The sequence below is a fragment of the Phaethon aethereus genome (assembly GCF_964289735.1).
Source record: "Phaethon aethereus genome assembly, chromosome: 1".
NCBI lineage: Eukaryota > Metazoa > Chordata > Aves > Phaethontiformes > Phaethontidae > Phaethon > Phaethon aethereus.
The window spans coordinates 221,361,560-221,374,160 of record NC_138575.1 but is presented as its reverse complement, the minus strand read 5'-3'; the positions used below and the strand labels follow the sequence as shown (position 1 = coordinate 221,374,160).

General features: G+C 47.7%; 1 protein-coding gene across 3 annotated transcripts in view; it reads left to right on the top strand.

Moving 5' to 3' along the window:
• Nucleotides 1–12,601, top strand: part of FAM168A (family with sequence similarity 168 member A) — a gene marked incomplete at both ends in the record, with an annotated part of 104,746 nt that overhangs the window by 72,141 nt on the left and 20,004 nt on the right. For all 3 annotated transcript variants that reach the window (XM_082011278.1, XM_082011280.1, XM_082011279.1), the window contains one exon: nucleotides 9,475–9,555. In XM_082011278.1, coding sequence (XP_081867404.1) covers nucleotides 9,475–9,555 — 81 coding nt within the window. The remainder of the gene's footprint in view (nucleotides 1–9,474; nucleotides 9,556–12,601) is intronic.

The window sequence follows — 12,601 nt, the reverse complement described above, 5'->3', positions numbered from 1 at the left end:
AATTAAGGTCCTTTAATTCTCATAGGATGAGTTGGCAGTGCTAACTTACAGTCTCAACCGCAGCGCGTATGGTTTTCCAGCTGTGTGATAACGTGTCCAGCAGAGACTCTCAGCCTGAGTATGTGGTCAGCAACTGCTGGTCTGCATGGACATCAGTGTTTAAAAATGGGAAACAACAGTACCAAGCAATATTGTGGGTGCCTTTACTGTCCACGTGAAGATTGGTTTTGCGTGGCCGTGGGTAACAAGCAAGACATAAGTTGCTGCTTATGTAAGGGAGAGGACCTTTCAGGTGAAAAAAGAACCAACTATAAAAGGTCTCCAGGGAAGCGAGCAGGTTGTCAAATGCTAGAGCAAATCTTTTTTTTAAACAGTTGCTTGTTCATTTGACTGCTCTACTCTCAGGCTGGTGAGGCTTGAAACGGTAATAAGGGGGTGGCACTTTTTCATGGGGATGAATGTATTTATTATTCACAGAGACTTCAGAAATGCTGGATTCTCAACCATCCGTTAACTTGCTCTTCAGAACGGTTCCACCCTTGCTTTCAGCTTTTCCTCTATTTTTACACCCATGTAGCATGAGTGGGGTGGAGCAGTTTCGTGGCAAGACGGCCGGTGAGTGATGGGGAACCTGCGGTAACGTGGGACAATCGGTGTAAAATAAAACCTGGCCCAGCCTCTGGGCTCGCTGCAGCATCAAGGTGCATTTGCAGATCTAGATGCTCGTCCTTCGTAATGCCCGAGGAGCAGCATGTGAGAGAGGTTTGGGTAGAGCTTGACATGGAATTGCATGTGATCGCCGTGCTCGGTTCAGCTGTTAAATGGTTCTGTGTGATCAGGGAAGAAAGAAGAGGTTATGCCACCCTTCCTGCTGTAGTCGCATTTGAGCTGGCAAAACAGGATTCGCTCAGATTCGTATAATTTAAAATGTTAAATGTAAAACAAAATAGAATTCAGTTTAGGAGGGTTTCAGCTCTGTCCTCCTGAGTTGGAGACTGCTTCTAGACTTAAGTTTGATTTGGAAAACTCTGTGAATTGGGGAATGTATATTTTGAGCTATAAAAGGAGTTTCAGTACAACAGATTTGCCTTTTAAAATGCAGGAGGCCAAATTAAGCTGGGGGTAAGTGAAATCTAGTGGATAAGATGTGTCTTGATGTTTTAGTACCGAGTTTGACCTGAATTCCAGCTGAAGGGCAGTAACATCTTAAAACATACTGACAATCTGTAGACACACTGTACAATCATTTGGTCATACCTGTAGCATCCTAGGAGCCGTTAGTCTGTAAGTCACTTGTGACAAAGGGCTCCTGGCTGGTAAATCAAGTGCTTGGTCTTGGAAGTGTTGCTCTCTGTTGACCTTGGTGCAGCCCCGTGCTCACCAAGGCAGCTGGACCCATAAAATGAGCAGCCTGATCGCGTTGGGTCATGGCTTATTCCATGAGGGGATGAACAGGCTGGCCATGAACATCTGAAGTGATGGGGGAGGAATACCTGCTGTGTATCAGGTAGGCAACTGCGTTGTATCAGGGCAGCTACACACCTTATTTAGGTTGGATAAATCCAGAGGAATTAGTCTCTGATTTAAGTAAGTGGTGTTTTAAATAGTTCCCATTGAACAGGAAAGGTCTGTAAAATGCCCTGTGTAAGAAGCCGTTCAGAGGCCACCTCCCTACCCACCATGCACCAAGAGATATTCCCGGGGGGACAACACCCCAGCAGGCAGGAGGAGATGCACGGCCCAAGCCCTGAGCTTTCTGGCTGTGCGAGGAGCAAGGCGGGCTGAAAAGACATCTTTCTGGGTGGAGGAAGACTCATGCCCTGGAGAGCACAGTTTGTTTAAACCTCTGCTGCAAGTCATTTCTGAAGTGCTGTAGCTCTTCGTCTCTGGAGGCTTGGCTTCCAATGCAGAATTAGTTCCCGAACGTCCTTCTCGGCTCTTTTCTCTGTGCCCCCCAATCATCACATAATTAGGCACATTCTTTCTGGTGTCATTGCTGCCGGCAATCGACGTTCAAGAGCATTGCTGCAAGTCTGGCTGGTGGAGGCTTTGATGGAGCTGTGCCAGGAAGCCTAACGCGGTGTCTGCTCTCTAATTTCTCAGCTCTGGGGTAATTCCTCACGTACCGGATTTGCACATTCATGTCACAGAATGTGACGTTTGGCAAGAGTAAATTCCCCATCAGTCTAAAGGCAACAGATTTACAGCAGCGTAAAGTTGAAGACATGAAGTTTCTCATGTGAGAAGTTACTCATAAATACTCTTTTTGAAGAGTTTCTGAGGTCTAGGCAATAAGAATGAGAATAGTGGATGGGCTTAAAGATAACATGAGAGTATTTTTTGGGTGAAAATACTTTGGCTTCATATGGCTGGCCTGAAGAGGTGATCTTAAAGACAAAATGCTCCTGGACCTGCTGCAGCCTCAAAGCTATCACTCGGCAGAAACAAGCTGGCATAAAGTGATTTAGGGGTTTAAAAGAGGGAATTAGTAAAACATCCCCTTGAATTTATCCGCCTTGGAGCGATGAATGATGCAAAATGGGCAGTTTTGTGCGGCTGCTTTTTAGTCCGTTGAATGTTGGTAGTTAATGAGCTCTCGAGATAGTGCAGCAAGTGGCTGAGCAGCGGTGAGCTGGAGTCCTTGGTGGCAGTGGCTCAGCGAGTTGAAGTGTGGTGTTATAGTGCCTTGTCCTTCACTTAGATAAGGGACTTTATTATCTGTCCCTGTAAAAATCCTTGTGATACGGCCGCTATTAGGAGTGTATCACTGCTTGAGACCTGCTAGGGAAAAAGAATGAAGGAGAATATTTTGTCTTGTAAATTAATTTAGGCTGCTTGTAGCAATTTAAGCCTTAATCAGATAATGGCCAACAGAAGCTATTCTTGAAAGATTAAATGGTACATTTTGGAAATGGGTGTTGTAAGTGACAATTCATTCACCCAGTCACTGGTGAAAGGCTGAAACATGGACCAAACCTCCTGGGCTCTCTACCTGAAGAGAAGCAAATTCTTTTTCAAGAGTTTCAGGAGTACCTAAGTCCTGCAGAGACCTAGCACTTCTGAATTTTCAGTGCTGCATTGGCTGGTATGTTATTTAGATGCTCCTGACAATTTTGCTTGTGATCTGAAGTTGGAAGCTCACCCATACGTGGTGTGAAATTGAGGGTGAACGGGTTATGGTAGATGCTGCCGGCAGATGCCAAACCCTGGCGGAACGTGTTGAGTTTGGGCTGCGCAAAACCAGCGACCTTCTTTTGGGAAGGACTTCGGTCTGTGATAACCGGACCGGTTCAGCATAACGGGTTCAGATCACCTTATGAGTTCCTTTTCCAAGTATTCTCAAGTGCTCTGTCTGCTCTGGTTTTTGGCGTCTGTGTGCCCCAGGTGTGCAGACAATGGAGTTGTGTCCCCACTTCAGCAGGGCTGGAGGGAAGAAATGAGTGGCAGAACCCCAGGGAAGGTCCCTTGAAGTCTACGGCAGTTCCTGAGCACCCCACCGTCTCTTGGATGTGGCTTTTGTGATGTTTGTACACAGAGGAGAGCACAAATCCAGAGACAGGAGGACAAAGGGCATGAACCTTACGATATATTGAGGTGTACGGTGTGCCTTCAGAAGGCTGTGTTAGATGAGTGTAAGAAATTCGCACAGTAGGTGACACAATTAGAAACATTAATGAAATCTGGGGGCAAACGTGGCTGATCCCTGCTTGGTACCACGTGTTGGGGGCCCTGACGCTCCAGGATTGGACCTAAAGCTTACCGAGGCAGGCTCGCAGCCTGGCTAAGATGCTGGTTAACCTGATGTGGTTCTTTGCTGTCAGAGAGTATCATAGCAATGCATCTGCAGTTTTGTCTTTTGGTAAATTTGCTCCGTTTTTTCAAATCTGGATTGGAGTGATATGCTAGAGGGCCGGGATGCCATCCCGAGGGACCTGGGCAGGCTTGAGGAGTGTGTCCCTGTGAACCTCATGAGGTTCAACAAGGCCAAGGGCAGGGTCCTGCACCCGGGTCGGGGCAACCCCTGGTAACAGCACAGGCTGGGGGTGAAGGGATGGAGAGCAGCCCCATGGAGAAGGACTTGGAGGTCCTGGTGGGTGAAAAGCTGGACAGGAGCCGGCAACGTGCGCTCGCAGCCCAGAAGCCAACCATGTCCTGGCCTGCCCCCAAAGCCGCGTGGCCAGCGGGGCGAGGGAGGGGATTCTGCCCCTCTGCCCCGCTCTGGGGAGACCCCCCTGCAGTGCTGCGTCCAGCTCTGGAGCCCTCGGCACAGGAGAGACATGGACCTGCTGGAGCGGGGCCAGAGGAGGCCCCAGCATCGCTCCGAGGGCTGGAACAGCTCTGCTGGGAGGACAGGCTGGGAGAGCTGGTGGGGCTCAGCCTGGAGCAGAGAAGGCTCCGGGGAGACCTTCCTGCAGCTGCCAGGGCTGAGAGGGGCTGAGGAGAAAGATGGGGACAGGCTTTTTAGCAGGGCCTGTAGCGATAGGACAAGGGGTAATGGTTTTAAACTAAAAGAGGGCAGATTCAGACTAGATCTAAGGCAGAAATGTTTGACACTGAGGGTGGTGAAACCCTGTCCCAGGTTGCCCAGAGAGGTGGTGGATGCCCCATCCCTGGAAACATCCCAGGTCAGGCTGGACGGGGCTCTGAGCAACCTGCTCGAGTTGGGGATGTCCCTGCTCATGGCAGGGGGTTGGACTAGGTGGCCTTGAAAGGTCCCTTCCCACCCAAACCCTTCTGGGATTCTGCGATTCGGTGGATGCAGGTTGCTCCTCTGCAGCGAGGTTGGGCTGTGGACGCTGCAGCCTCCTTTAGAAGAATCAGAGAAACGAGGAGGGGATCTTTGAACTGGGGCTTCCCCTCTAAAACTTGCCATGGGTGCCTTTGCCGTGGGGTTTAATGGCACTTCATCCCTCCTGCGTGGTCCTCTGGACCCTGGTGGGGCCAACCTACAGGCTTCTTCTGGTGGCTCGCGGGAAGGAAGCGCAGGAACTGGTTTTGCGCCTGGGGCTGGGTATTAGTGCCCCGAATTTCACATGCTGAAACGAAAGAAAGAGAATAACGAATCTAATCCTTGAATGAGCCCAAATAACCCCTTCCCCTCAATTCTTTAACCCTCCCCACCCTGCTGCTCGCCCTTCCTCCCAGGGCAGCCCTTTCCCCGCTGTCACCTCTGGATTTTTCCTCCCGCCCGCTCGTTTCTCCGCAGTAATTCAGCGTTTTTTGCTGTGCTGACGTACAGAACAACCCCAGCGGCTGCGTAGGAGCTCGGGACCCGGGGACCAGGCACAAGCTGTCCCGGAAGGCTGCCAGGAGCTGTCTTAAATGCCCCATCCGACCCTTTCTTGTCTCGCGCGGAAGAGGTCTGCGGTGAGCTCATGTACACGGTTACACCCGCGTCGGTCTTGTGCGTAGGCAGTAAAATATATATAGCTGGAAATACAAGCTAACTGCTTTATTATGGGTGTTCTGAGTATAGTCACGAAGGAGCCTGGGCTAAACAAAGCTGGTGGTTAACCACATTTGAAGGCTCTGTATGCCACTCTTTTAATTTTAATTAAAATCTTCATAATTCTAATTAAATTAATTATTTCATGAGCTCCTTTACTGGTGCATCTCCTAAAGGTGTGCGTGTTAAAAAGAGGGGGTGGGTAGCTGGGACTCGTAGCCTTTAAGCAAAAGCAGCATCGCACCGAAGAGGACAAGGGTAAGCAGAGCTGGAAATAACGGTACAGAAACATTTAGAAATGCATGAAAAATTAAAGGCGGCTTTAAAATACTTGGCGCAGCCCCGTGTGCTCTTCGCTTTGCACCGCCAGTTATTGCGCCGTGATTTTTAAAGCAGTTGGTTAGTGCTTCTCAGAGCTGGAGAGCTGTATATTTTCCTTGGGGAGAACGTTAAAGGAGCACTGGCTTTCCTACTGCTATTGATTGCGGAGGTGATATTAAATTAAAATAAAGCCAGAAAACAACGTTTGATTTCTTCTGTGAGGAATCTAATAAGTTTTGTTCAATAAGTTTTCATCTCATCTTCTTTCCTTCTGCATCATTGCTGTCATAAGGCCCCAAGCCCCGGGAGGAACGGGGTCCCAGCACGTGCAGATCGGTACAAGGAGAAAGTAAAGGATGTTTTCTTTCTGTCCCTGATGTTTTCCCGTCTCCAGCCCAGGAAGATTAGCAGCGCTCAGCTGAAAACAAGAGGGTTTGGCCCACTTGCTGTTATTTTATTCCGGGTGAAGAGGCAAGACGGATGCAGCAGGGGAGAAAGGTCAGCAGGAGGAACAGGGATTTACGAGAGGTCTCTCAGGGTATCCAGGGGGAAAATCAGAGCAGGGTGACGGGCACTTTGGTGCTGCCACCTCTCCTGAGCTCAACCCTGGTCGATGGATCCGGGCTTTGTCTTACACCCCAGGGGATGTATGACGTGGGGACCACCATGGGATTTGCAGCTTTCGCTTTCCTGAGGAAGCTTGTTTGTGGTCATTCGGGGGATGAAGAAGAGCCAACAAACATAAATCCTAACGGCTCAAAAACCAAGAAGGTATAAAAATGTCTCACATATTTTTAAACCCGGTTGGTTTTGAGCACTGGGAATTCTCAAGCACGTTTCCCTTGGCACAAATTGCCCAAGATTCTGCTACTTTCTTATCTCTCAGTATGTCCAAAAAAGGAGCAAACCACATTAATTTTCCTGTACCTTTCTCATCTCTGTTTCCCCTTAAAATGGAAAGGACAAATTTTCTTGCTGGAGGTCAGCACTTATCAAAGTTTATGAGATCAGAGTGGAAGATAGAGTAGAGCAGGGCTGGCTGCATCTTTTCGCATCCCAAGCTATTAAAGCTTCCTTGATATAAACGGTATTTATCTGAAATAAAATTATTCTGAAAATGGCCGTAACTGTCTTTCAGAACAACAAAAGATAGCACAATAAGCAAGATGCAGTCCTGCCAAGCAGAAGTTAAACTCAAAAAAAGAGAAAGGAGACCTAAATATACAGTTGTCTCTATCTGCTTGAAATAACTGTGAAGTCTTTCAATAATTGGCTGGATGGAAAAGTGTACCCAAAGCCACAGGTTTCCTGTTGTCTGAAACTGGTCTGATTTATTTCAGGCTTCTTTTTTTCTGTATAAACCTAATGTTGAAAATTTTAGTCCAAGTAAAAGAGAGCAAAAAAAAAAAAATTCAGTTTTTCTGCTGAATTTGGTAGTGTGAGTGCTGTTGATATCTCAGAGGGCACATTTGCTGCATGTAGCCACACAGGACTATGTTTGTCATGGTTGTTGACTTAATGACTATTAGTTAAGGACTATTATTAAGGACTACTGCAGCAGTTCATGGGATTTAGGATTTATGTGGGGAGATTAACCAGCAGCAAAGACCAGAAGAACCTCTTGGTGCCCAAAGAGGCTATTATCTAGATCCCATCCCTAGTTGATGAGCAAGGGACTTCCCAACACCATGGCATGCACGCACACCCACCGGCTACTAAACTGTGTGCCGAGGAGATAAAACCCCGTGTAGAAACACGGTTGAGAGAATTATAGGGAAAATACGCTTGGTGTGGTCAAGAAGCAAGCTGGAGTTGGTTTAACACCCGTAGCCAGATTGTTCTGGAGGCAAAGCGGGATCATCGAGCTCGAGCAGGCCACGGGAGGACCCTGGAGCGATGAATGTACTGGAGAAGAAACCGTTATCTGCTAATGAGGCGGAGAGTAGGCAGGGATATTTCTGATTTAAGATCTTCATCATTAATGTTCTGCTTGCAATCACTGGATCTGCAAATAACTTTCTGAGGAGCTTCTTGATTGCTAAAAGGCTGTATATATTCCTGAGTACGATGACAACATAGTTTTATGTAGCCTAAAGAAAAAAAAAGAAGAAAATCTGTGAAACTGCTGCTTATCCAACATTAACTACAGCAATTTTTAATTAACCTGATTTAGAAGCCAAATATATTACTGATGAAAATGAGAGGGTAGAACATACAGTCATTTATTCCAGTACAGTGGTCATGATTGTTGAATTAGATTTATTCAAATGAACATCAAAATTTTGCCGCAGTAGTCAGCTGTGTGCCGGGTGCCAGGTTTTAGAAATCTGCACGTAGTCGAAGAGCAGTAAGCTTTGGGGCATGGGAGGGAGAGATTGCGATGTGTTTGTCTTGTTGCTCAGAAAGGGGAAGGAAAAACCCACGCTTGCTTTTATTTAATAAAGCAAAAAAGAAAAGGGGGTGTGAATCGCCTGCTAATTACCTCTTTCAGCCTTTGCTGGCAACCAGCAGACAGCATCAGTGGAGCTTGGCGTGGAAAGACTCTCCAAGGGTCATTTTGTCTGCTGTTGGGTTGGCTCTGCTCTGGGACAATGGCCAACGAGATGCACAAACAAACCGGGGCAGCGGCCGTGGCAGTGAAGCACAGCAAAGCCAAACTCTCCGCCAGCAAAGGAAGATTAACGTGTCCCGTTCGGTCTGTTGGGGGGATTTATGCAGGAGCACGTAAGAAGGGATGGAGTTATTTGAGTGTTACTGTTTTCAGTCAGGAAGATTTCCAAGAAATGGAGGTAGGGTAGTGAACAAAAGCGAAACGGAGCAGACCAAGGTGCGGAAGTTGTCAGCTGTGGTCTTCGCGGAGGACAAGAACTTCTAATGAATGAAGAGTTTGGTGCAAGACACCTGCATTGTGTGGGGGTGCACATAGGGACTTGGGTCTGCAGTGTACGGTGGTTTCCAAGCCTCCACGTAGCTGACTGCGTAGATGATTTCCCCTGAACTCTCTGTGACCGATCCGAGTGACGATGATGAAAACTGAAGATGCTCTGCAACCTTTTCTGAAGTGCTCATTAAAGCCTCATGTGGCTTCAAAGGGTACGAGCTGCCGTGCGTGTTCCTTCCAGGTGGCCTGGCAGGTAATTGGGTCTCTCCCAGGGATGGCAGTTGTGCAGCCATGAGTGAATATAAGAGCTGGCATGTTTTCATGCAACGTCTCTACCTTTCCTTTAGCAAGAAGTTCTGGTTAATGGACGTGCTGAGCACCGAGGACTCGAGCTGGGTGCTGAGCTCTGCTGTTCGAACACAAAGTGCCACCATGATCAAGCTATGACGGCTGCAAGCAGCCAAGGAAAACCTGTCAAATACAGCTGTGCTGGTGGGTTTTGGTAGCTGAATTCTGCATTCAGTGTGTGCATTTTCTCAGTAGTTTTCTTCAGAGCACGTTGAGCATTCCTGCGTTCTGCATTCTGGTTATCATCCTCGTTTTCTAGAGGAATAAAGATGAAATATTGATGATGTCATGTGTAAGTATGTAGAGCACATGCATAGTCCTTCCCGTACCCTGGCCAACTGAGAATACGTCTGTGCTTTCTCTCTCAACTGTGCCGATGGCCTGTTTGCTCACACAGGTTTATTGCTTTCCAGGGATGCTGTCCTCTTCTCTCTCCCTGTGGACAAAAGCGTAATTTCTCTTTTTTTTCTCATTGCAGGTTATCCGACGGGCTATCCCACTGCTGCCCCAGCCTACAACCCAAACATGTATCCAACCAGCAGCCCCGGCTACGCCCCAGGTAAAAATCTATGTACGGAGATGAGATCGGGCACGTTGAAGCATGCGGGAGGATTTACCTTTTGCTTTGTACAAAACCCAGCAGTGTCCTTGTCAGCAAATACCTGCCAGGGAAGAGGCCTGTGTTAAGCTCTTCCCTTCCTAACTCTGCCATTAACTTCACACCCTCTGTTGTCATTATCTTCAACGCCTCCATTGGGAATATTTGTCTATGTTGCAAAGTACTTTTGAGCCACAGATTATGAATACTAATCCCAGGAATGTTACAATCCTCATCGCTGTGATACCTGCGCACTGATGGCTTTTAATATTTTCTGAATACTGGATGCTATCTCCCCGAAATTGCCTTCCCCCTCCCCTTGCTTGCCCTCCTCTCCTCCTTCCATGTCATAGATGCAGAAACGTCAGCAACTGTGTCCCGCTGGGTGTCCGGATCTCCCATGTCATGTCTTTACTGTCCTCCTCTTTCCTGTGGCACTGACGGACTCTGGGTTTGTCCTAGTGTCTTCTCCTGTCCAGCTCCAGCCCTTCACACCGCCCTAGAGTGGCTCTTCCAAAGATGCAGCAAGCTTTTCCTAGCCAAACTCAGGAACCCTTCTGCCTCAGCCGTGGTGAGCTGGTTATCTTGGACAGCACCAGCTGCACTCTACTACGTAACATCTTGTCTTCCCTTGGCTTTCCCAGGTTGGCCACTTGTTTCCTACCTCTGCTGCAGTGTGTCCATTGGGACGTATTTGTCATCTGCCTCTTCCAGCTTTCCATTAAAGCTCAGCCAGGCTCTGTCCTTTATTCCCTTCTCTACTAGTCCCCATCTATCTCTGGGAAACCTTTCTTGGAGATAAAAGGTCTTCATTTTTCAGGGAGGTCTTCATTTTTCACACCAGCCACATGCTCTTTTACATCCTCCTTTGCAGTTTGTCTGAACCATCCTACCAGCCAGGCTGATGGGTAACGTGTTCGTCCTCCGTAGCTCAGTCCCTACCCTGGAGCCCTGCTGTCTCTGCCGTCTCCAACCTTGGCAAATTCTCCTCCATCTCCTGGAGAGCTGGTACAAAAATAATTTTCCTAGTCCACTGCTTTAACTGTGTCATCCCCCACTCTGCCTCCCTCTTGCGCATATCCAGCACAGGCTACTTGTCTTTATTTACAGAAACAACACCCCCTGCACTCATTCTTCCTGTCCAGAGCCTTACTGCTCTTCTGGCTCAGCCAGCGATGTCTGTCTTCACCTCTTACCTTTCCAAGCAAGCGTCTCCTCATCCCTGCTGCTCCTCTCCCCTCTTCACCCACAAAGCCATTTCTCATTTCTCCATTAGCCATGGGCTGTTTTTTTAATAAAAGCCCATGACCAGACTTCCAAGCTCCTTCCCTTGCCTGCTGTTGAGCACCATTCCTCCGCACCTCCCTTCCGTCTGTTTTCCACTGTTGTCTCTTGACCAAACACATACCCAGCCCATGGCTCCAGCTACGCTGCTCTGTGGGTGCAGAGAAAGGTCAGGATGGAGGAGGACGCACACGTATCCAGAACCTTCCCGCCTGGCTGGAGGGGAGAAAACCATCAAAGCATGTGGGTGGCATGAATACAAACCCAGTCATGCCCCGTCCATCGCTTCGAGGTTGAACACCTCATCTACATAAGGTGGGGAGATGGGGGAGTTGCTTATAGCCAAGGGCTGCCAATGGTAGAAGATTCATGTAGATTAGGACAGAATGTAAGTTAATCATGGGAGCTGCTGTCAAAGCACCTTCAAGCAAGGACACTTCTTATTCCAGAAGAAGTGGACCTTCCACTGTTTTTAAGTCAGAGAAGTTACTCCGATGCAGGAGTCATGGAGTAATTCCCACCTGTCCACAAGGAGTTGTCTTCACCACAGCATGGACTAATGAGGTTCTGTGCTTAATGAGGAATATTTGAGTTGCTCTGCTAAATCACTTGCTTTTTTACGCTTTCAAGTCCAAACATGAAAATCTTTATGGAAGTCTTTTTCTTTTTGGAGTTGAAGAATTCTCTTAGGCCCCTACTCAGGAAATATAATTTAACTGAAGTCAAACCTACATTTAAGTACTTTACTGAAACCAGCCCTTTGGAAGGACTGAATGACCCTGAGTTTTTAAAGCGCAGTTAAGTTCTTTGCTTTCAGCCAGATTATTGGGGGACGGAGGCCTCTTGGCATGACAAAGGGCGGTAGAAACCCAAGGGCTAAGTAGCAGTTTCAAAATGTAACTCTTATCCCGAGTGAATTAACTGAAAGGTAGCGTAAGAAACTGAAACCTCCTATTTAATAGCAACCTTGAGATCTTGTTGCCCAGAAAGACTGTGGATGCCCCATCACGGGAAGTGTTCAAGTTCAGGTTGGATGGGGCTTTGAGCAACCTGGTCTAGTGGAAGATGTCCCAGCCCATGGCAGGTGGGTTGGACTAGATGATCTTTGAAGGTCCCTTCCAACCCAAGCCATTCTGTGTTTACAACTTTATTTATTAGCTGTGGGCTTTTTAGGCTGTAGTGCCTTGTCAGAGCGTTTTCTTTAAGGCCTATGGTCACACGGGTCAAGTGCAAGAATTGGCAGTGTCTGAACTGTGATTGGAAAAACATTTCTGAAATAAGGACTGAGCCTTTTTTCATGGTTTTTATGAAAAAGGCCTGAAAAAACCTCTCGCTCGCCCATTTCCACGCACACATTGGAGATGAAAAATAACATCTCGCCCTTCGTTTTGACTTCATGGCTTTTCAGTTGGCCGAGATGTTTATTCTGAATGCTTCGCCTCAAAAGAACTGTGGGATTTTAAAACTTCTGAATAAAGCCGTCTTTTCAGCTAAGTGTTCAGTAGCCATCGGAGTGAAATAGATGCTTGCGTAACGAACACAAAGCCGGACTTTGTGGCAGCCTTGCTAAACCCTTTCTCCTCTGAATTGCCAAGTTTTCAGTCTCCCAGTTGTCATAAAATCAATGGATCCTCAGGCTCGGGAGCTTTCCAAGGCTGATGAAGCAGGAATGAGGGTTTTGTGGCCAAAAGCTTTTGGTGCTGACTTCTCCACATCACAGTTT